Genomic DNA, 25,012 nt, shown 5'->3' with positions numbered 1-25,012 from the left:
CATTCTAAAAAGATTGGAAGGTAAAAAAAAGATTGAATTCAAAATTTTCATATTTTCCAGTCATGAAGTACAGATTGCTTCACAAAAAAAACACTCCAAAAAATTCCATCAACTCTTCATCAATTTAATTTTCAAATTTTTATCTCACTAATAAATAGTTATTGAATCAAAAAAAACTCTTTAGCGAGCCATATTCATTAAATTCTCATAGTACTTTAATTTATATAAATAAAAAGGTTTTTAATTAATAAAAAAACGTAATGACGTCTTTCTATTGCTAAGAAATAACGTAAAATTCACGATAACTTGATCGCTCTGTTTCTATAAAAGTGTTAAAATAATAATTCCATAGTCCATCAACATATAAACATGGTTACCTCGTTGAGATACTAAGAAGTATTACAGCATAACATTAATGCAACTTTTTCAAATGTGTACATATGTGCACAAGGGTAATTACTATATTGCTATATTCTACTATGGCCGATTACGGATAGTATATACATTCACGTATCAGACACCTAATATGAAAGCAGACGGAATATATAGAGCACTAAAATGCCCGCTATCGGAAATCGATATCAGGCAGCCGCAGCCAGCAGCTACTCTTTGCATTTTCTATCTCATTCTCTCACACACATTCCATTTAGCACTGCGAATGGTATAATAAAAAATAATTTAATATTTTCTAGGTATCAGCGGGACAGCATGTTCAGTTATCTGGTGATCTCAAGTCTGGGGTCTCGGTAGCAGCACAACAAGGAATGTATTTCAATCAACAACAAGCTCAAAGTCAGCCAGGCCCTACAGGGCAGACAGACACTTACTGTTCTGTTTCGCAGTCACAAACAATAAACTTTACTCAGCAAAGCTTAAGACAAAGAGCTGCTGCTGCAGCTGCTGCTGGCATTCCTCAACCTGGAGCTGGTCCTCCTACCGCTAGAACTCATCCTCAGCAAGTTCCTCAAAATCAAGTTGAACAGCATCAACATGCTAAGTTACTTCAACAACAACAACAACAACAGCAACAACAACAGCAACAACAACAAATGATGAGAGCGCAACAAGTAAGTTTTCTTATCATCTTATTCTTGATGTTTATTTACTTATTTGTAGGTCAAATCTATTATTGTTAATAACATGAAAATATTCATTGAAAAAATGTCGTTAAAATCTCTACTATTGATTTAAAAGATGAAAAATAAGTTAATATTCAAGTCAGAAAGATTCTAAGAATGATCATTGTAAAGAAGATATATTTTTATAAATTGGGTAAAGTTAAATACTGAATGCAGAAAGTTATTTTTTTATATACGCAATCAATAATACCCTGATAATTGAAACGTTTCCTTGAATAGTTGACAAAAAGTATTAGAAAAAGACGTCTTTACATCAGGTTAAACGTTCAAAGTTACGGAAGTAGTTTACTGTTACAAAGAACCTAAGGGTGGTAAAATCGTTTCTTATGCTTTTTTATGATAAGGGTATTTCTGTATTGAGAATTATGGAGCTATTTTTATGTTATAAAAGTCATGACCGATGTTATAGATGACTATCAAAATCAAAAAGCCCATTTATCATTTAAAAAAAAATATATAGTTAGTTTATTAAAAACCAAAAGAGGAACTTTTTTAGGACAGAAATGTAAAAATTTTGAAAAAATAACTTTTAAATAGTGATGACTATGTTTGTACATAAATTATTTTTAGAGCACTAATGAAATATCTGGTTTAATTTCGTTGATTACTGTGAGGATTTCTATATTATGAATCAATCTCCAAAAATCTAACTTGAATAAATTGAAAATTTAGCTTCAATTTATCAGTATGCATAAACATTGAAGAAATTAAATTTAAATTTGATATCAATTTTTTTGACGCATGGTTAAAAGAATTCAATTAATAACTAGTCCTCATAATTTTATTAAAACTTTCTAGATTTCTTTTCTATAAAATAAATTTTATTTGTTATCAAATTTGGTTATAATCAAAACATAATTAATTCTATGCAAAACACAGACGCAACAGGTATATATACTTTTCTTTCGCATCTGTAGTATTTCTTGAATCTTGGCAACTTTTGCTCTATTCAACTGAGAAAGGAGACAAACTAAAAACAAATCTCAGTGGGATTCATGCAAGAAGAAGGAAGCAAGTCTGTGACAATAAATAAAAACTTCTTACTTAATCGAACTTGGGTACATAAATTCATTGCTGGAAGCATTAGAAGTTTAAATATGTTAGAAATTTATTACTTGTTAATTTTTCTTCTGGAAAAAAAAATTTAGCTACTTTTGTTGTTTATGAAGTGGAGTTTTATTAATATTGGAAATTTTTGCAGGTGATGCAACATCAGCAACATTTGACGGGAAGTATGGGCGGTATAAGACCACCTCCACCTGAATACAAAGCAGCAGCCCAGGCCCAAATGATTCATGCCAATATGGGGATGGCTCAACAGACAAGATTCACGAATCAAGCATCGATACGTAGGGTTACACAGCAGCCAATGCCACCTTCTGGTAATTTTTATTTAAAAATAATTCATTTTAAATGTATTACAAGGATTTCTTCAATATACGATGTAGTTTATAATGAGTAGCATTCAAGGTTTACTTTGAATCATAAAGCAAATTTCTATGAATAAAATTTCAAATACTTGAGAAAAAATGATAAGATTTACAAGTATTAAATTTGTATGGAAAATTAATTTCAATCAATTTTCGTAAATCTACTTCTCATTTGATTTTATATTATTTTGATGTATTCAATAAAGTAATCTAAAGTCCAGTAAAGATTTTTGCTGAGAATTCAAATAATATAAACAAAGAAAATTCAACAGAAGTGATTCATAAAGATCTACATTAATTTATTGAGGTCAATTTTTTAGGATTTTATCATTGTTTCAAATTAACTTTTATTTTTTCAAATTGAGCACGAAAATCTAATGATAGTCTAGAAAATCAAGAATAATGGGAATGATTATTAATTATAATTAACATTTATATTAAAACGTATTTAATTTCTATATTTTTATGAAGCTCTAAGCAAGTTTGAACTTTTTAACGTATTTAATTTATAGGAAAAAATTAAATAATCTACAATATTGTCGAAAATTTAAATAAAAGTAATCACAAGTTGATTTATCGGTAATGATAAGGACAATTTTTACTTTTTCAATTCAAACATACAATTATTTTATTCTAATAAATAGTACAAGAGCTCTATTAGAGATAATTAAGTTCATATAAAGTTGAAGAAAAAATTCTAGAGCTTCATAATCCACTTTTATTCATACATAAAGCCTTATTGTGAATAAATGATAATTACATATATTGTTAGTGATGAGCATATTAATTGTTTGTCAAAAATAATTCGCAACAATTATTAACAAGATAATATTTTGATAATTTATATCATAGGTCCAATGATGAGGCCACCATTGATACAGCAACAACAGCAACATCAACAACAACAGCAACAACAACAAGCGTTACATGGAGCGGGTGGTAATATGTATATGGGGGGTGTTGGTAGCATAGCTGCAATTGGTGGAATGCACCAGATGCATCAAAGGCTAGGATATCCAAGGACTAATAATCAACGACCGCCTAATGTAAGTGTAGGCCCTCCGGACGGATTAGGTAATAACATCGGAAGCCGTACAACTACACAGCAGGAATGGCGACATCTTCTAATGCAACAGCAGACCTTTCAAGCACAAATGCGACCACAGTTTAATCAACAAAGTCATCAAGGTAAATATTTTCATCAATGATTGTTTAATACATTTATTTATTAAATCTTATTTAAATCAATAACAAGTTGTGATTTTTTATGAAAATATTCGTTAAAAGAAGCTTTCTAACTTTTATAAATCATATTCTGAGGAACCGAATAAATTCCGTAAATAGACAGTCCTCATGATAAAATCGGAATTTCTGCCATTTTTATAAGATTACTCATAAAATATTATTGAATAGACTCCATTAGAACTCATGATTACATTATCAGAAATAGTTTCAGACTTATTAATCTTAGTTCAGATGTTTCTCTATGAACATTTTCATCTTTTTTCATCATTCAGATCTTGAGTTGCCATAAATAAAATTGAAAAATGTTTTTATTCAACTGAATGATAGATGTCATTAAATAGAAAATTAAAATAAAATTATATTTTAGTTACTTTATTTTGATATGTTATTAAAGAAAAGATCATAATTATTAAACAATCTATGTCTATCACATTAATCAAAATTATATAAACTAAATAATTTCCATGAAGCCACAATTGAGCTTTGATTTCTAATTTCAACTTGTCTTGAAAATACTTAGAACCACAATTGAACACTGACGAATCATAGAGTTAATAATATAACTTTGACCAGCTATATTGATACCAGTCATCACAGTTTCCTTATGCGAATAATGTATAGTTTAGAGATCGTAAGACGGTCTATTACCGCAGAAGAGAAGTTACAAACTGTTGGGCGTGAATTAGTTTAAATTACATTGAAAAGGGGTGAAAGTCAGTAGAGAAGTTTCCTTGAAAAGCAAAAGGGTTGTGATGAAGGACAATTATTAGGACATAAAATGTTTGGATCAATAGAATCATAATGTTTATAATAACTTAAATTAAAGGTGGCTTCGGCATGGGCAATACAGCTGGAATGCAAATGACTGCGACACAAATGCAACATCAGCAGTTGATTCGATCACAGAATACAGGAATGGGCAACAATGCTATAAGTAGTAATTCACAGATGCAACAGATATTGTCTCAACAACATCAAACGATCGCAGTGCAACAAGGAAACAATCAAATGTCAACGATGCAAATGCAAATGTCACAATCATCTTCAGTTAATTCAGTTTCAAGTACTGGTACGGGCAAGTATCAATTTTACTCATTAAATTACCTGTCTAAGCTTCCTCATAACACCACAGTTGCCCTACACCTAATCATCCGTTCTTTTGAAAAGCATTCTACTTGTATTCTCATCGCTTCTCGCACTTTCTAATATTACTTACCCATCCTATGTTGCCTAGTATTACCTGACTATCGATTTATTACAAACAAAAACAATAGAAGTTTTAAGAATCTTATTGATAAAATATACAAACGTTCAAATACTTTCTATTCATTTTGTTCAAAATTATTAATTATTAAACAACTAAAAGTATTCAACCAAGTTCGTTATTTACACTAATATTTTTTGCTTTAACAAGTAATAATCTTTTTGTTTAAATAATCAACAGGATCTCCATTACATCCTCATCAACAATACGGAGCGGGTAGTCCTGGAGTAATGAATTTACCTCAACAGCAGCATAATCAACAATCTGTAACATCAACAGACCCGTCAGTGGCAGCAGCAGATTTTAGTCTTGAATTTTTAGAAAATCTTCCAACAGGTGATACATCAAATTTTAGCGCTCAAGAGCTTCTTAACTCGTTGGATTCAACAGCAGGGTTTAATCTCGATATTTTATAAAAATTAAATTTCAATATTCAATGAAATTATAAATTATCTTGAAGATTCCTGTTGGTCTTTTAGCAAAATTTGTGGACTAAATAATGACCAATTTAAATTCGTAACAAAACAATGAATTTAACAAAAAAATATTTAAAGTATATTAAAAAACTACTGCCGTTAACGTTTTCGGGCCAGATTGTTCAAAAAATGCTGTTCATCTAATAGGCAATTACATTTTAGTCAATTTAATAATAATTATTATGAATATTATATTATATTATATTAATATGATATTATTTTATTATTCTTATTTTTATTATTATTTGAATTATTATTATAAATAATAATTATACAGAAAGTAGAAAGAGAGTGCAAAAGCAATAGTAAAAATGCTTACTCTCTCTGACTTTCTTTAGGTGAGTGCCCTTGTCGACGTATACCTTTGACGAGCACTCTATAAATGCAATTCTTCCTTTTTATGTTTTCTATGCCGAGCCACCGTTTTATATTAGTTAGAAATGTATAAATCACGTTACTTATATAAAATCATTTGGAAGATCAAATGACATTGATCAGTTATAAATATGAAATAATGTCAATGAAAAAAAGAAATAATTATTAACGAAAGGATTTTATGTAACATTTATTTTTTCATAGCCAATATATAAAAATTATGTATGTATCATGTTAGTATATAATATTGAGTCATATTATTGACTTATTTGTGTATTTGACATAACAAACAATTATAGTGATTAAAGTATAATCAAATGTGTGACCACAATGTCATTATCAATTTATAGTTGAAATAAAGTCAATTATAGGAAGATTTCGGATTTATCATGGACGGTAATTGAGAACAAGATTGCTCTGAAACTTGATTAATATTCTGTCCATAAATCCGAATGTTATGAAAACAAAGTGAATTGATTAAGAAAAATGAAATTAGTGTCATCTTCCCGTAAAAATGTTAAAAGATAAATATTAGATAGGTGCATTTTTTATCAAGCAATTATGCATTATATACTACGACATCCAGTTTTTACAGGATGAATTAAATTAATTTTATTTTCACTGTAAATATCATGCAAAAATGTTTAAGCCAATAAAATACGTAAATAAGTTGGTTTTAGATTAATTTTTAGTGGTTGTATATAAATAGCAGCAAATTGAAAAAAATATTCCGAAAAGTTAAATAACTACAGTGATAAATAGCCCATTGGGTTATTTGATAAAGGTACATTCATTAATGCTCTCAAATGTGTTGTACTGCATTTCAATATGCAAATGGTTATTAACGTGCGGGTAGCTTCCGCTCTCAGCACAACGAACTGTATTCTTCCCTTATGCAGCTTTGGAAATGCATATATATTGTACAATACATAGTGAATTATCATTATTATAAATAATACTAATTATTAATAAGTTGTAATTAATAAGTAGATAAATCGCCTTTTATAGATAGTGGGATTATTTTTTTCATGATTTTTTGGAAGTTCAATTTCGCTATTCACTCAAAATGTTGTGTCTAAAATTTCCATGATACGTTGGTTAAATGGATTTATTTAACAAAATAATTAATTATTTAAAATGATAAAAAAATGTCAATGTTGCTGGAAAATGAGTTTAGAATAATTGTATTAATGAGAATGTTTTCATTTTACATTCCATTAAAAATAATGGAGTCAAAATTATTGAAAAATTATATAGATTCCATAAAGTAAACAAAATTAATCTAAACATTTTCCATTATACAAAGTGGTCGGACGAAATATTGTTATTTATTACATATTGACATTAAATTAAACAACTAAAGTGCCACATAAAGATGAAATTGAATCATATTAGTGTTTTGTATATTGAATTTTATTTATTATTTAAAAGTAAAATTTTTCGAGTAATATTTTCATACTTTATATAATTCAAAAGTGAAGAAAATAACTGGAATAATTTTATCAAACAAACTATATAGGGACCAATTTTCAAATATAATATCAGAAACAAATGTTACGATTTGTAATGATTTTAAGTTTCAATATGAAACAATTAAACTAAAATTAATAAATTTAGTATCTTCATTTTTTATACAGCAACACCTAATTATACATTAATGTTATTTTAGAATTATTACAGTTATAATAATAACAATTATTATAATGAATTATTTGCAATAATAAATAAATGTAAGAAATTATTGATCAATTTTAGTTATGTTAAATATAAAATATTTATAAATTAATAAATATATTTATCTTCTTCTGAGATGAGTTTCATAAATTTTTTTAATGACTTATTTAATTAGTGAAATTAATTTATTATATTATTAATGATCTATGAGTGTTTATTGTGATTTATAATCTATTTACATTATAAAGTTGAATAATCTTTCAAAAAAATGAAATACAAAGATAATTTATCCAACGTATCATGACAAATGAACAAACAATTTAGTATTGTTACGAAAATTGAGAAATTTTTTTTGTAAATACCAACGTTATCTATTATTTATTTCAACAGTAAAAATATTTATATATTCAAATATCTGTGAACTAAATACTAAATAATGACCGAAAAATAATAAATGAATACTAAACAACGTATATGTGAATATGGCTATACTGTTCTCGATAAAGAAATGAAAAATAACTGATGTTTTTTAAAACAACTTTAAAAAGAATTATATCAATTTCTACTGCGCGTTTCATTTTTGTGAGTACCATTAATTCATTTTAAATAATACATTTTTTAAAGCTAATTAGTTTACGACTGAAATTGATTATTGTAAAGCTCAACCATTTGGCCGTGCCTAAACATGTGACATTTTCGTAAGACATCTTTGTATTGTATTTTATATTTCAAGTACAGCGCATTCCAAAAAATAAGATTTTTTTTTTATTTACTAGTTTTATTTCTGGATTTATCCATATTCTTTTTAGTTACATATTAATTAATCAATGAAATTTGTATTATGACTACAAGTAATGAATTGTGTAAGTAAGCAACAAAAGAACCGTGAATTCTTTATAAAATAGATTATTAAGCAATACATTATCAACATCGACAGAATGCAGATGTTATGTAGTAACAATAATGATAATCATAAATAATAATAAAAATAAAAATAATAGTAATGATAATAACAATGAAGATGATAAAAACAAAAATAGTAATAAGGATATTAATCATAATCATAAATCATAATTATGATAATAAAAATAAATTATAATAATATTGATGAAACGAGCAACTAATAAGTTATATTTGGTTACGATTAAACAATGTATCAATGGTAAATTATTTACCAACGTGTTTTATTGTATGAGAGTCGAGACATTTTTTCATGTCTTTGTATATTTTTATGCAATGTTGTAGAGTAATATTGTTTTAAATATATTATACAAATAACCATTACCATAATAAATGAATTTATATGCAACATAGAATTTTTCATTTCATTTGTACATGGAGTAATATGAAATATAAAATATTACTTCTCCCCAGACATTTTTATTGATGATAAAAGTACAAGTTTTTACAATGCAATATTTCTTATTTTATTATTATATTGAATTAATCGAAATTCAGTTAAATATTCATGCCAAAAATAAGGAATAAACAATCACAACTGTTCCAATAATATGATCATTTTATTTGAAGGAATCTAACAATTCCTGTATTGCTGCATTTATGTTATGAATAGGCCTGAATCCGCTACTGTTCAGTTTCGTTTTCAAATTTTTGACTGAGAACCTCGATTTCAACGTACACCAGAAGAATGAGATGATACATAGAAGAACATCGGCTTTCAGGAATAGAATACACACTCTGGCGTTGTGCTGTGGAAGGTCGAAGCTGGATGCCAAGTAAACACGTGTAGGTAACAAGGAAACCATTCGAAAAATGATAATTTTCAGGGATGCACTAGATAAAAGGAGCTTGATAAAAATATGCATAAAAAGTGTTTACTAAATTTCTTTCGACCCTCAAATCGCAAGAAAAGTACAAAAGTCACATTTCTTTGAAAGAGTTTTCCAAGTGTTTATGCAATTTCAAGTCAAAGAAAATTTAGTACACACTTTTTATGCATACATATCTCTAGCTGAGAGTCTACAGTTTCTAAAGAGCCCTCGAAAATTATTATAGAACCATTTATTCACGAGTAATAAAGGCCGAAAGCCGAAGGGTCAATAATTTTTGGGGTTAATATGAATCCAGACATAAATACGATTTTTCGCATTTTTTGAGGTTAGAAAAGAAAATTCCCCGATTCTGATGATTGGGGGTTCTTCTGTTTGAATCAATGCTCTGAAATTCAACCTTAAATAACAATTTATTTTAACGACCCTAGAACGGGGAATAAAGGTGAAACCGGAAATGGCTGCAATTATAGCATAAATTCAGCTTAAATCATAATTTCTACTACATCAATGGAAAGCTCTTGCTCTCGGGAATCTATTGATATGCTTGCGGCCCATGTATCTCTTATAGATCGTGAATTATGGGAGGAAAACAAAGCTATGCTCCAATGGAACATGGAAAAACCTTTAAACGCTCATAACTCGAAAACTAAGCGAGATACGGCATTTTTGACGGGGTTATCCTATAGGGGGAATCGAATTCTTCACTTAGGTCCCGATCTTCCATATGAGCCCACGATCAACCCCGTAGCATCATTTACATAGAAGTTATGCATCTTTTTATGTTTTGTAGATTTTCAGGAATATCTCTTGATTTTACCAACCAATTACAGTTGATAGCCAGGGTTCGGAACCCGTCTCGTCCCCCTCTTTCCAATGACATACTTAATCTTATGATCCAAGCATAAATACAATTTTTCGCATTTTTTGAGGTTAGAAAAGGAAATTCCCCGATTTTCATGATTGGGGGTTCTTCTGTTTAAATCAATGCTCTGAAATTCAACCTTAAATAACAATTTACTTTAACGGTCCTAGAACGGGGAATAAAGGTGAAACCGGAAATGGCTGCAATTATAGCATAAATTTTGCTCGGATCATAATTTTGACTATTCTTCAAAAAAATATTGTTATCATATGAAATATTTTTTTTTTAAAAATATGTCATCAATATTATCAATATCATTATCGAAGTCTTCGACTCATTAGCATCATTCATAATTAAATTTTTTTTTTTTCTCCTTATAAACATCGTTCTTTGTTATAAAAAAATTGCTTTGGTCGTACATCATTTTTTTCTCTTCTTTAGCGTCATTGCATATGAAATTTGTCCTGAAAATATCAATTATTACAATTAATTAAAATAAAAAAAAAAAAATGACATTGATTGGCTTCAACACAAAACCTACATTTTCGTAGTCGAGCGTGTTTTCTCTGGGTTGTTATCAAAATATCAAATCGGTTTTATAGCTTCTATGTATGTTGCGAACAGAGCTGGAGCTTTTCCATTTATAAAGTGGTGCTTGAAACTAAACTGGCTTAGGATTCTTATAATGAGAGTAAAAGAAAACACAAATCTTATCTCTTTTCTTTCTTAGATCAAGGTCCGTGGCTAGAATAAACCGTTGCAGCGCCATCGTTCGATGGGTTCACAGAAACTTTCATGTTGTGATCTGAGATTACCGACATGTTGACCCAAAATACCTACATGTTGACCGAAACTTCGTCCGGATTTTCAACAGAGCATTGGACTTCTATACTGGTCTCTCTTCTCTGCTTGAGTCCAGCCTTAATTAAAAATTTCGGCGGGATTCTAAATGATACTATCGAGCTTTTCTGATTACTTGTTTAGTTGTAGGTGGCGATAAACTTTATTTCTAGACGACAATTTCTTATCTACTATTTCATTATCCCAGGGTAAATGTAATGGAGGTTCTCAACTAAAAATTTGAAAGAGACATTAGCTGAATGTTGGACTTGTTCAATGTTCATGTGATGAGCTTGGAAATTTTTTGTAAAGATTAGAAAGAATAAATAAAATAAATTTCAGGTATCATTTGATTTTTAGAGTAGAACTTTATATTAGATAGTTGATAAAACTATAATAGTTTAGGTTGTCAATCTAAAATTTCTTGTTTTTACTTTAAAAATTGTACACGAGTGTATGCTGTGAGAAAGAATAAACAATATCAATAGACTTCACAATGACGACGATATACCGGCTTTCACGTGTAACACAACTTGCAAAATCTCTTTACTATTTAAATAATAGTACAAATAAATTATGCGCCATAAAATCACGGCTGAGACATCCAGTATGTATGTATTATTTCTGTATATCCAGTTATATTCATTGATTAAATAAAAGCAAAGGTTATGTTTAGGAAATAAATAATAATTTAAATTTTGTAAAAATGTTTTTTGATTATTTCAACAGTATTTTCGAAATATCATGTCAGAGCTCTCTCTTCACAAGCAGCATCAGAAAGTGTAAAGGAAGAAACTGTAAAAGAGGATTATCATAATATAGTACAGGATACTGAGAAACCTACAGGTGATTATTTCTTTTAATTTTTTTATTTTTATCTTAATTTACTAATTGCATTCTTCAATTAATTCCAGGTGAGAGTGTAAAACATGAATTTAAATCTGAAACTCAAAAGCTCTTGGAAATTGTAGCTAAATCATTGTATTCAGATAAAGAAGTAAGTTTACAATAAATATAAATACTAGAAATTTTTCAAGTATCTGTTATTGATCAATTTTCTATTAATTAAAACAATATTTAATTATTTTGTATCTGAACTTGAAAAGTTAACAATCGTACATCACAGATATTTCTTTGTAAATGTCAAGAAAGTTTATTTATAAATTACCATGTACGCAATAAATTATTGATACATTATTAATCTTCATATTGTTAACTTGACGCATCATTTATTTTCAGGTATTTGTTCGTGAATTGGTTTCAAATGCGAGCGATGCACTTGAAAAATTACGATACATGAGATTGAGTGAAAATTTATCCGTAGAAGAAGGAGGAGACAGGAATTTAGAAATACATATCGTGACAAATAAACAAAATCGCATTTTAACTATTCAAGATACAGGTATTGGTATGACTAGAGAAGAATTGATTTCAAATCTTGGTACCATTGCACGATCTGGCTCAAAGGTAATAACAATTCATTAAATATCATTCTTGTATTTTATTGTAATCTTTGAATATTTTTTTATTCTTTATACTTCAGGCTTTTATAGATCAGTTGAAAGAAAAAAAAGCTTCTGAGGATCCCAGCAACATTATTGGCCAATTTGGCGTAGGGTTTTACAGTGCATTCATGGTTGCTGAAAAAGTTGAAGTATTCACTAAATCTTATAAAAAAGACGCCGAGGGATTATATTGGTCATCTGAAGGGTAAAGAGCAAAAATTTGGCTTATATTCATTCCGTTTTTTAGACCATTTTTTCGTAAAACTTACTTGCCAAAGTTCAAAAGAAACATCTTACTCTTAAATCATATTGACTTTTCATGTCTCTGCTATTTAAGCACTTATCCTTGAAAAGAATGCATATGAAAAGTAGACTTAATTAAAAATAAATAGACTATTTCTTTGTTGAACTTTTTCGACTCATAAAATGGTGCTTTAAGTGATACTCTTACTAAAAAAATTGAGAGATTTAAAAATTTTTTCGACCGTTACCTAAAAGAACATTGACATAATGAGAAAAATGTATTTTATTTTTAATTAAAAAGTGAAGAATAATTTACAAGTAATTAATTAAATTAAAATTATTCTAAATATTGAATTAATCTTTATTATTGAAGTAGTTGCTTCAATTGAGTTTTTTATCAATGAAATAAATCATTCCCATTAATTTAATGATTATAATTTATGACTAATATCAACCATAAATATTTTTTTTAGCTTAGGAACTTATGAAATCACAACTGCAGAAGGGGTTCAGCCTGGTACAAAAATAGTAATACACTTGAGACCAGATTGCCGAGAGTTTAGTGATGAATCAGTGATAAATGGAGTTATCCAGAAGTATAGTAACTTTGTTGGAAGTCCAATTTTCGTTAATGGCAAGCAAGTGAACACAATTCAACCAATATGGATGTTGGATCCAAAAGAAGTAACTGCTGAGCAACATGCAGAATTCTATCGTTATATATCTAATTCCTATGATGCTCCTCGTTTTATATTACACTACACAACCGATGTACCTTTGAGTATAAGAGCACTTTTATATTTTCCCGATTCGAAACCAAGTCTCTTTGACTTAAGCAGAGATACATCTATGGGAGTATCGTTATACAGCCGCAAAGTTTTGATAAAAAGCAAAACCGATAATATTCTACCAAAGTGGCTTCGTTTTATAAAAGGCGTCGTTGATTCAGAAGATATTCCTTTGAATTTGAGTCGTGAATTGTTACAAAATAGTGCACTCATAACGAAACTGAGAAATGTCTTAACAACTCGAATATTGAAACATCTCTATGAAAAATCAACTAAAGAACCGGAAAGTTACACGGAGTTTTACAAAGACTATGGATTATTTTTAAAAGAAGGAATAGTTACCAGCAATGATGAATCAGAAAAAGAAGCTGTTGGAAAGCTTTTACGTTTTGAATCGTCAGCTAAACCTGCTGGAGAACTTGTTAGCTTACCTCAATACTGTCAAGGACTATCTCCAGATCAAAAAGACATTTATTATTTAGCGGCACCGAGCCGTCAACTTGCTGAGCAATCTCCTTATTATGAATCATTTAAGAAACGTAATTATGAAGTACTCTTTTGCTATGAACCCTATGATGAATTAGTACTAGTGCATTTGGGACGTTTTAATTCAAGATTTTTGACATCAGTGGAAAAAGAAATGCGGGATAACAGTGAATCTTCAAAGGATAAACTTTTTGAATCTATAAATAAAGAAGAAATGGATAAGCTTGTTACTTACATAAAAGGAGTTTTGCCAAAGAAAGCTCACGAAGTCAAAGTTACGAATCGACTAGAATCGCATCCTTGTGTAATAACAGTGCAAGATATGGCTAGTGCTAGATACTTTATTCGTACCCAAAGTCATAACATGAACGAGGAAATGAGATATAGTCTACTCCAACCACGCTTTGAAATTAATCCAAATCATCCAATCATTAAGAAGCTCTCGGAATTAATTACTAAAGATCCTAAACTTGCTGAGCTTCTTACTCAACAGGTAAATCTTCTTTTTATTAGTTTATGATTGTAAAAAGTTTAGTATGAATCGTTACTTAGATTATTAATTTATTTACAATAGGCGTTTTACTCTAACAAAAAAGTGTTATTTTATTGTAAAAAGTTTCTAGAATGTTAGTCATTTGAATATAAAATTTTTCGAGATTCCGGTAAGATAGAATGAAAACGGAATTTAGTCGGAATTTCACGGGAATTAATGGAAGTGAAAAATAATGAATTCCTAGTATTTTTCTTTGATCTTTCCTTAATTTATCGACTATAATGAGCTATTAAGTGTCAATAAGAAAGGAGCTGAAATTATATTTTATTGAAAACAAATTCTTTTAATTGATATTCGTTCCGATAAACATTTGGTTTAATTTCTCCTTGATCATTATACTGTTATGCTCTCACTAGAAATGTATTCTAAAGAAAAAGTTCTATTTTTAAAATACCTTCGAAAACGTTTAACGAGTTCAGGTTTAAGGTTAAAAGTATGATTAAAATTGATTTGAAATCTTGAACTTTTTTAAAAAGTTTTTTTCATACTAATTATCACTGATTATCAGAAAAATTGATGAAAAGAAACAAGGCGTAGGAAATGATATTAATTGATACAATAAAATGAAATGAATTGATAGAAATCGAGAAGGTGAAGAAATTATAAGCATAATTGATTTCAATATTGCAAATTTTTTGATATACTGAGAAAGTAGTCAAGATATGAATTGACCTATTAACGTTATTAATACTCTTATCACTTCCCTATAATAAAATGTAAACAATATATTTATCAGGCTTTTTCATATTTTCGAAAGTAATACAAATTGCAAAGAAGTCAATAAATTTACTTCTTGAACTCCTGTAGATAATAATTTTTAATTATTTTTACCATAACATTTTCAAATAAGACAGTTACTAAAGTATATCTTTATCACTTTCATATAATCGTTTATCAAAAAATATCATTTATTTATATTTTTATGAAGTTTTCGAAAGTAAGTTTAAATAATCATTTTTATTATGCTTCATTTCAAGTTATTTCCGTATTCTTGAGGTTTTTAGGTCATATTAGTACAGTTTATTCCTACTGGAATAATATTTTAAGATGTCCAATATTTCATTTGTTTTTGTAAAATTATAAAATTAAAAAAATAATCATTTTTTTTTTTTTTACTACGGTAGATATGTTATTACGAAGTCATATAATAATCATGAAAAAATTGTACTTACAGTTATTTACCGGAGCAATGGTTGGCGCTGGTCTCGTGGAAGACCCCAGGATACTGTTGACAACGATGAATGAACTGTTAACGTTGGCACTGGAAAAACATTAGATCAGGTAAATAATCATTTATATCCGTTATTTTTAAAGCTTCTGCAATTATTGTCATCAAATTGTTATTATCACATTCTTAATAGCAGTTCGCATTGTTTGCAAGCAATGTATTATTACAAAAGAATTTATCCATGTCTCATTTTTAAATTCCATCGTCTTCATATCTTGTGTCCATTTTTTCCCATCATTCTTGATAGTATTAAAGAATGCTTTCACTGTATCAATGTTACTCTCCGTTAATTAACTCAGTATTATGCACCGGGAGAGTCAGACGATGCTTATCTCGCAGACGCCTGATATGATGATGCTTCATAAAGAAGCCGAATGTTGTATGATCGTTTGTATACATTGGATAAAATATTTTCTTGAAGTAAAAAAATACATTGTTTATGCTATGTCATTGTTTTTCGGTAATTTTTACATCTAAACTTTATGTTAACAATGTAACAATGGAATAATTTTTAATTTTATTTAAAAATACCTAGTTGTCTACCTCTTTCACATTATTTTTCGTATACTTGCATTGATTTCAAGCTCATAAAATAATTTATGAAAGGGTAGACCGTGTATACCACAGAAACTTTGGTGAAAAAAATATAAATTATTATCTACATCAGAAGCATATTCATTAACAAATAATAGTATCATAATTTGTATTTTAATGATGTATAACACTTATTATATTTACATTAATTTCAGGACATATATTTTTAATTGGCTTTATTATAAACAAATATTTCCAATAAAGAATTTATTTTCTATCTTATCATAACTAAAATATCTTTTACTCAATATAATCAATTCGAAATGATCATATTTTATTATATATTATTTTTTCCAGTATATTTATGTATTTATATCATGAGTATTCCAAGGTTCAAGCAAATAGATTTAAATCAATAGCTTTCCCCCAAGTTAATATTCTAAAACTGAATAATTTTAACAAATCTTTTCTATAAACTTAACGCTTTATTATCCTATTTAATATTAGTCATCAAATAAATTTCTTTAATTCATCCGTATCACGATTTAAAATGTCTTTTTCTATAATTGTAGTTCGGTTTTACGAATTTATGTCGTCATTAGAGTCTGTTCTTTGGTTTTAGAGCGCGAACCGCAAGTAATGCCATGAACAAGATTGCTGCGAGAAAGTAAACGAGCCATTCTTGATTGCAAGTAACGCTAAAGTTCAGTATATTACCTAGTACGACATCAAATCTTTATCCACCAACTAAATTTCCATTAAGAAGTACTGTGTCTTTACCCTGAAGAATTATTTTACAACAGGAAAGATAATTACAATTACGTTAATAACCTTTTATACATATTCACATTTATTGAGGTAAGAAACATTTTGAAATCAAATCAATTTTTTTAAATTAAAAACTTTCTTGTTATATTTCATTTATACTTTTAAAATTGAAATAAAGTACAAAGTACAAAAAATGACTTTTAGTATTGCTTACATTCAAGTCATAATTGTTGAACTTTTTTTTTGATTTTTTATTGAAAAAGTTTAACTTCCATTTACATCTAATTAATTACAATTTCACATATTGTATAAAGGTAGATACTTGAATATTTTTTAATTAACAACCATTTTGACATAAATATTTTTATTTACCTTAAAATTTTGATTTACCTTAAAAATGGTTATTTTAACCATTAAAATTAATGTAAATATAATAATAAGCAAAAAAATATTAAACTATTTTATAGACTAGCATTATGTATCATTTTTTATTCTATACCTAAAAATCAATTAGTTATATTAGATTATTAATACAAATAAGAGAAAATAAAATATCGATTAATATTTAAAGAAACTAATGATTACATGATTATTTTTTTTAAAATAGGAAACTTAAATAATAACTTTTTTTATAAGAAATAAAATTTCAATAGATAAAGAAATTTGATAAAATTTTATAATAATCTGGAAGGAAAGAAAATAATGAAAAAGAAGAGAAACATTTTTAAAAAATGTAAAAGTACCACATATACTACCGCATGCAGTTCTCGTTATCTTGGACTGTTTTAATCTTATGACTGGAAGTTGCGTAGAGTCAAGACTTGAAAAAAGAATAAAAAAAAAAAGCTGAAAACCACTAGCAAGTTGGAAAAACTCGGAAAATTAGAGAAATTAAATGAAATATAATGTAATTGTGAATTATTTATTTGCGCTCATACTTTGCTGAGAATAATTTTTTTTTAAGTGCAGATTTTTTTTTATGCAACTGAATACGAATTTCATGACATTTAGTTGTGTAATTAATGTAATTGGCTTGAGGAAGAACAAGTGTCTCAATTGAACAACTAAAAGCTATGTAGGAAAGGCTTATCGTCTCGAGTCCTATTAATCTAATGATGGCGAAATAATCAATTATTTTACTATAACGGTATTGAGAGAAAAGGAAGCGTATAAATGAGGATCTTGGTCAACGGTATACGATCCTCCATGATGAAGATCAGCACTTGAAAAAGGCAAGTGCAGAAAAAACAAACTAGTTTTGAACAGGTTTGCTTCTAGTATTCTATTCACACTGTGTTTAATAAATCAAATAAATATGAGAATGCATTCTAAGAATAATTGTATATTATTTTGTACTCTCAGCGATCTCAATAGATATTATTTTAAACTGCGATATGCGTATAGATATTCCAATGAAAGATATGTTCTACGATTTTTAAGTGGAGTATATTTTTTTCTCTTGGAGAATAATATATTTATTTTCATCAAATTAGTTATATTATAATGACACTGGTTGGCTATATGAGTCAATGTAAGAAATAATAGGAAAGAAAGTTATTGTAATTATCCTGTACTGTAAATTTGCTACATGAAAATCATGATAAGCGTGTGTCGCTTGTTAGTGCTTATTGAGCAAACATGTCTTGATATACATCATATTGACATTTTACTAACAAAAATGTAATTTCTATCAATTCACGTATGATAAAAGTTAGCATAAATTGTGTAATAATTATTTTTACAAATTGTGCCCTCGAGAATAATATTGTAATTATTACTCTAGGCTGCACATCTGGTGAAGTGACTGTGTTTTGTATTGAACTTCGTTGAAAGTGTGTTAATCAGAACTCTGCAAATAATTTAAAAATTCAAATAAATTTTTCACATTAATTGTGAGGTCTTTTTCTGTGTCATTCAACGAGCATGTATTTTATAGAATTTATATTGATAATCAATAATAGGTGGTATCTTGAAGAAAATCAAAAAGTAGTAAATAAAAGTAAACTAAGAATGGTCATAACATCTTCTTTACTCCGAGTTATTATGATGGTAATAGAAGACTTAGGTTATAAGTTTACGTGGGTTGGTACTCAATGTAATTTTAATTTGTTCAGGTCAAAAGTTAAATTTTTTAAGTAACATTAAGAAAGCATTAAAGACTTCAAAATTTTACCCAAAAAGATTATTTGACCATCAATTATATGTACGTATTATCATTAAAAATAAATTACGAAGTGAAATCTAATATTGAAAGCTTTACAATGCATTTTTTAGTTACAATGCAATATTACAATTTAATATAAAATGTTTAAATAAACGATTAGAACAAATGAATATTTTTTGCATGGACTTTGTTGACGAGCTTTATGTTAACCCTAATGGAATAAAATTAAATTTTCAAAATTTCATAGAAAAATTATCAAACATTCAGATAAAATTTCGTTTGGTTGAAATAAATTTATAATAAATATACAAAGATGTTTTCATTAAAATTGTAATATTTTTTTATATTTAATTCCAGTATATAATTGATCGTTATCTAGACTAGATAGTTGAATTATGAGATCCTTTTGAAAAATCGAGTTAATTACCATACGAGTGTTAATTTCAAAAATAAATGGTATCTAATAAAATAAATAAAAATTCGATATTATTAACTGATGAGATTGTTGGAACTTAACGTAGATCTCAGTGATTACAATTTCAATGAGTCGACTAGTCGTAAAGCAGAATAATAAGCACTCTAACATCATTTGTGTAGCATACATATGCATACTATCGGTTAATTGCTCTGCAAATAATACTTATGCATATCCTGCTAGTCCTGTACAAGTTTAGTTTACAAGTTTGCTGTAACAAGTCTGTATAGATTCTTGTCTTAATCAGATAATATTAACCTACATCAGTAAATACAAGAATAAATTTGGAGATGGATTTTACTAAAGAAACAAATATTTTAAATATTATATCGATGTCAAAAATGTATTTATGTATGATTTAATCATATAGGCAAAACGTTAATACTTTAATACATTAGTACAAAAGTAGGCAGAACATTATACGGCAAGGGAGCACTGAGTAATCGTTCTAATTGCCGACGAAACTCGGGGGAAATGGAAATTTCCGTCCGGTCAAAGCTAAACTGTTTGGAGTGGTGTGTATCTACTTATAATCACACTACAAATAAGATAACTTGACAGTAATGATTTTGATAATTTTTGTCGTTGTTTATTAGCAAAGGAAAAATCCTACAAGTCTGTAAAAATTTTAGGAATGAATTAAGTCAAGTAGATAAAAAAATATTAATAGTTTTTATAAAGTTAATCTTTGTGAGATTGTTTCCCCTTTCATTCGTTATGACACAATTTCAAACTCAATTGTAAAAACAAAACATTTAATTGATTAATAAAAATAAGTAATTCAATGATGAATGATTGATGTTTGAATGTTATAAACAAATGTTGATAGTTGTATATGGGTTAAAGAAGATAATTCTCTAAAATTTATAGCATTACATGTTCACTTGTCACTGAAAAGTATTTGTTTTCCTCATTATTTTCTGAAAGGGAAAGAAAACAATATTATTCAAATCTCTATGAGTGATAGTATGACAGCATCAGTATACTAACATTTGTATAAAATGATTCACTGAATTTATGAATTAAATTAAATACACCAGCTAGAGAATTTGTTAAATAATAACAAATTGAATTTGTTTTTTTATGATTACATCAATATTAGCTTCATTAAGTTTTATAATTATTCATCAATAATCAACCATTTATTTTAGTGGGTTTATTCGTATGTATGATCATCACTTGTAGTAAATAATAGTACTTAAAGTAGTAGAAATCTCGTGGAATGCCCCTTCAAAAGGGGAAGCGAAAAAAAAATTAAAAAATAATACGAATGCAACTACTTGTGTAATAATTTCTACTTTATTTTGTAAGTAACACTTGACTTCCAGCTCCCTTAGCCAAATTCTTGGCACAACTTTGTTCAACATTCCTTAGCATCTCTTTAGTTTTAGAGTTCGGGTTTTTGTACTTGGGTTAAAGTATGAAGTTGTAGGGGGTTTGAAAATTTGTATATATGTTCTAATTGGCTGGTAGTATATAAGGTGGTTTTACTGGTACTTGAATATTCCAGAAATGCTTTTCATTGTGTCATACAAAGCTAGCTGTATTCTGCAAAATATCTACACACTTTAACGAGGCATAACATGAACATTTCAACTCTCTGTTAAAATTTAAAAAGACGATTGTTGAATGTCATTAGACCTGAAATTTTATTCAATGACTCTTTCAATATTTTCACAAGGCATTCGAGAATTTGAATTAAAAAATACACATAATAACACATGATATTTGACTTTTTTGTTGAGAGATCTTAGAAAGTATTTCATAGAAAAATTATTGTTAATTTATTATAAATTTGTATTTAGTTTCTCCATAGATAAATAATGACACTGTGCAATATTTATGAATTGTATGAATATTGATATTTTAATAAGAAAAAAAAATTGACAGGTTTATTTTAGTCTGAATATTTTTCACGTCATTTGGTTCTTTCAATACGTTCTCTTTTATCCCATTTCCATCCTATATCCCATGTAAAAAATGTTCTTCAAATGGTTATCTAACTTTTCTCGTGGTAAACGTTTTATCCCATGGGGCTGAATAGAACTTGACTGTAAACTTTTATATTTTCCTGAATTTTTCAAATGTTCGCCATAGAAAAATAATATATAAAAAAAATATCATAGTGGAAAGTATTATAGCAATTTACTATATACAACACACATTCAAATTGACAACAAAAATGTGGAAAAATCAAATACCTACCATTTATTATCCAACAAAATATCCATGTTCTTCAGGACATTGAAATTGATACATTAATATAAACTGATTTTAATTAATTAGCAACTGATAAGACTGATAGCATTATACACATTCTCATTAACACACATTGATCCAAAAAATATGTTGGTATCCAAGACCTAATTATCGTAACATCATACTCGTTGGTATTTAATCAGATAAAAGATCAGGAAGATTATTTGAACATAATTAAAAACTTCTAATTCTCTAAATATGTGCATTTTACTTCCGCAGTGTTGGCATAAGATAGGCTAAGCTTGGTAATTTTTAAGCTTTGACTCAGCACATTAACTTATAATATCGTGGTGCGTAAATCTGTCTATTCGTAAACTTGGAAAATTTTATAAGAAGCAAGAGGGAAGGAGAAGAAGGTGGTTGTCATATACTTGTATACTACTGAGCTCGCGTTTAATATGGTTGCATGAACGTGAACCTTATAGTACATGTTACAAGCTCTACTTGGTCTGCTAATTTTCTTATCAAGGTGCTTACTCGCTGAAACGTCCTACCGATATGATTTAAAGGGAAACCGACCAACCTCGTTCATGTTACGTGGTCATTAATTAAAGCTACGATCGCCGCAAGACTATATATGTTCATTGGTTCCTGCAATGTTTGGAGCAATAATTTAGTCCACGAAGCTTATACAGCTGTAGGCTGAAGCGAAACCTACCAAGATTGAGTTTAAACTTGTACTTGTCTTCATCGATTTATTAATTAAATATTTTCCCTTAGTTTTAAAGCAAACCTAAGTCACCAAATTCCTGTTTTGTTAGATTTTAATAATTCATTTTATTTTGGGTTGTTTAATAAATAAAAGCATGTTTGGATGTTGGTGATATCGATCAGTTTATGATAGACTATAACGGTTTTTATGTTTCCTGTTGCTGATATGAACTGGAAGTGAACACGAAGGATATGTTTAGGGTTTGTTGAGGATATCAGGTTGGTATATTAAATTTAATTCAGGATATATTTTGGAATGGTACGATGATCGATGAGTGGCCATTAAATAAATAAGTGAGGAACCTGTTAAGAATGTTTTGATGAACTTGATACAAACTTCATCAAAAAGAGAAAATGAAGAATCATCAGATGGAAAAGTTTAAAAAGCACCTCGTAAACTCATGTTTTAACGATTACTGGTGATCCAACATAATAGAATAAAATGGATTTTTAATTTATAATATTTTTGTTGCAGTTGAAAATAATTTTTAAAATTGTGCAATCAAATTAAATGGTTAATTTTTTATGTTTGTACCTTGTAATCTTTTTAAATCTTGTAATATTTTCTTGGATTATTTATAATAATAATCATAATGCAATCATAATTTGAAATAAAACTTGAAAGCAAGATAAAAATCAAAATAATAATGATGGAGACTATATTTGATCCTGCTAATGTTATAAGTTGAGCTAATAAAAAAGCAAACTCATCATTTTAAGGCCGATAAAGTGATTTTATATTTATTCCAGAAAGTGATTTGAAGATATTCTTATGTGCTAAAACATAAATTTTAATTTAAAAAAAAAGGCTCGATTCATAATCATTTTTTTTTTACATCCTTGCTTTAATTTTTATCAACTTTAATAATATGACATTTGAAAAATTTTCTTGATTCATAATAACTCAGCCTGTGATAATTAACCTATTAACGCCCATGGCGATCCCAGGAGTATAATTAAACCTTATACATATTACGTTTTGGCTAATGAACATTGTCATACAAATAAAATATTTTACACCATAAAATTTTGTCTTTTAGATTAAAAAAATAGAAAATTAACTGCTTAAAATGATCCAAAGGTCACAAATAATTATTTTCATAAAATAAAATTTTTGTTTTTCTGATTAAATATTTTTATATTATTTTATAGAGCTTCACACAGCCATTAAAAAGATTAACGTCAAACATGAAGTTCTTCATCATAAACATGTTGATAATAATCAAATAATAAGAAGGAAAAGTGTGTAAAAATATGTATGCTCTGGTGTCTAGAGATTGACTTCGCTTCCTTTACACAAAAAAAGATAAACTCTTGATAATCCAAATAGACAATTAAAATCATCAATGAACGAATATACTCAGGTAGAAGGAAAATAGAGGCGTTGATTAACAATTGATTAACAACAGATTGCATTTGTAAACCTCGTACAAACGATCGTACGATCCAATTTCCGGAGATCCGAGATCGAACGACTAACCATTCGACTGTATACTACCAGATAACAGTGCTCTTGTCAGTGAATACATACTACAAACAACTGAATGAATTACATGTGATTTCAGTAAACTTAATCTTTCTATTCGTCGTCGAGTTCACCTCGACTTGCAGTCAGTCAGTAACAAGACAACCTCATTGTCACTTTGTGTGAAAGACATACTAACTTTAGTTAAAGATACAACGTATATTGCTTTGAGTTTGTCGAGGAACTTTCTGACATAATTCACTTAAAAATTTAATCTTGGTTTGATAAATATTTGAACATCGTTGCTTCTGTAACATTTACTTAATAACTCATGAAATTAAATAAATATTATGTTTATTTATTTTTAATATTAGTTAAATAAATAATGTTTCCAAGGTACCAGTTCTCTGTAAACAGTGAAAATTGGTCATAATTATTTATTTGGCAGGTAAATAGATATGTTTGTTGCATATTTACTTGGTATATATTAAAATTTAATGATGAAATCAATTAGTAATAAAAATTTTTGAAATAATTCGAATCTACATTGAATTCTATGATTATAAGTTATGTATATGATATCATAAATTATTTGTTTGCGATGTAGTTCAATTATGTATTTTAATTAATATACGCTTAATAAACTCCAGTTTACAATTTCCAAATGTTTACTGTGCCCAAGAGGGATAGATTTTAATAAATTTATATGGTTTTTTCCTTTTATTCGACTCAGTT

General features: G+C 28.0%; 2 protein-coding genes and 1 long non-coding RNA gene across 7 annotated transcripts in view; 2 read left to right on the top strand and 1 right to left on the bottom strand.

Moving 5' to 3' along the window:
* Window positions 1–6,393, top strand: part of LOC118070698 (neurogenic protein mastermind-like) — a 33,273-nt gene extending 26,880 nt beyond the window's left edge. For 3 of the 5 annotated variants that reach the window (XM_035089473.1, XM_035089476.1, XM_035089475.1), the window contains exons 3-7: window positions 693–1,067; window positions 2,341–2,521; window positions 3,422–3,757; window positions 4,641–4,889; window positions 5,259–5,494. In XM_035089473.1, coding sequence (XP_034945364.1) covers window positions 693–1,067; window positions 2,341–2,521; window positions 3,422–3,757; window positions 4,641–4,889; window positions 5,259–5,494 — 1,377 coding nt within the window. Of the gene's footprint in view, window positions 1–692; window positions 1,068–2,340; window positions 2,522–3,421; window positions 3,758–4,640; window positions 4,890–5,258 lie in introns of all 5 variants that reach the window. The other 2 variants (XM_035089474.1, XM_035089472.1) reach the window with 2 other exon arrangements.
* A 4,965-nt stretch (window positions 6,394–11,358) lies between these two features.
* Trap1 (TNF receptor associated protein 1) lies at window positions 11,359–17,517 on the top strand. Its single transcript, XM_035089477.1, has 8 exons — window positions 11,359–11,709; window positions 11,828–11,944; window positions 12,013–12,095; window positions 12,338–12,565; window positions 12,642–12,808; window positions 13,320–14,613; window positions 15,848–15,954; window positions 17,058–17,517. The coding sequence occupies exons 1-7, from the start codon at window positions 11,595–11,597 to the stop codon at window positions 15,947–15,949; spliced, it is 2,106 nt and encodes a 701-aa protein (XP_034945368.1). The 5' UTR covers window positions 11,359–11,594; the 3' UTR covers window positions 15,950–15,954; window positions 17,058–17,517.
* The window catches only part of LOC118070701 (uncharacterized), a 33,533-nt gene continuing 24,375 nt past the window's right edge, over window positions 15,855–25,012 (bottom strand). The window contains exon 3 of the long non-coding RNA XR_004690800.1: window positions 15,855–15,934. This is a non-coding gene — a long non-coding RNA (uncharacterized lncRNA). The remainder of the gene's footprint in view (window positions 15,935–25,012) is intronic.

The sequence above is a fragment of the Chelonus insularis genome, unplaced genomic scaffold, assembly GCF_013357705.1.
Source record: "Chelonus insularis isolate UGA/USDA-ARS -01 unplaced genomic scaffold, ASM1335770v1 contig_66_pilon, whole genome shotgun sequence".
In the NCBI taxonomy this organism is placed as follows: Eukaryota; Metazoa; Arthropoda; class Insecta; order Hymenoptera; family Braconidae; genus Chelonus; species Chelonus insularis.
This window is presented reverse-complemented; position numbering and strand designations above follow the sequence as displayed.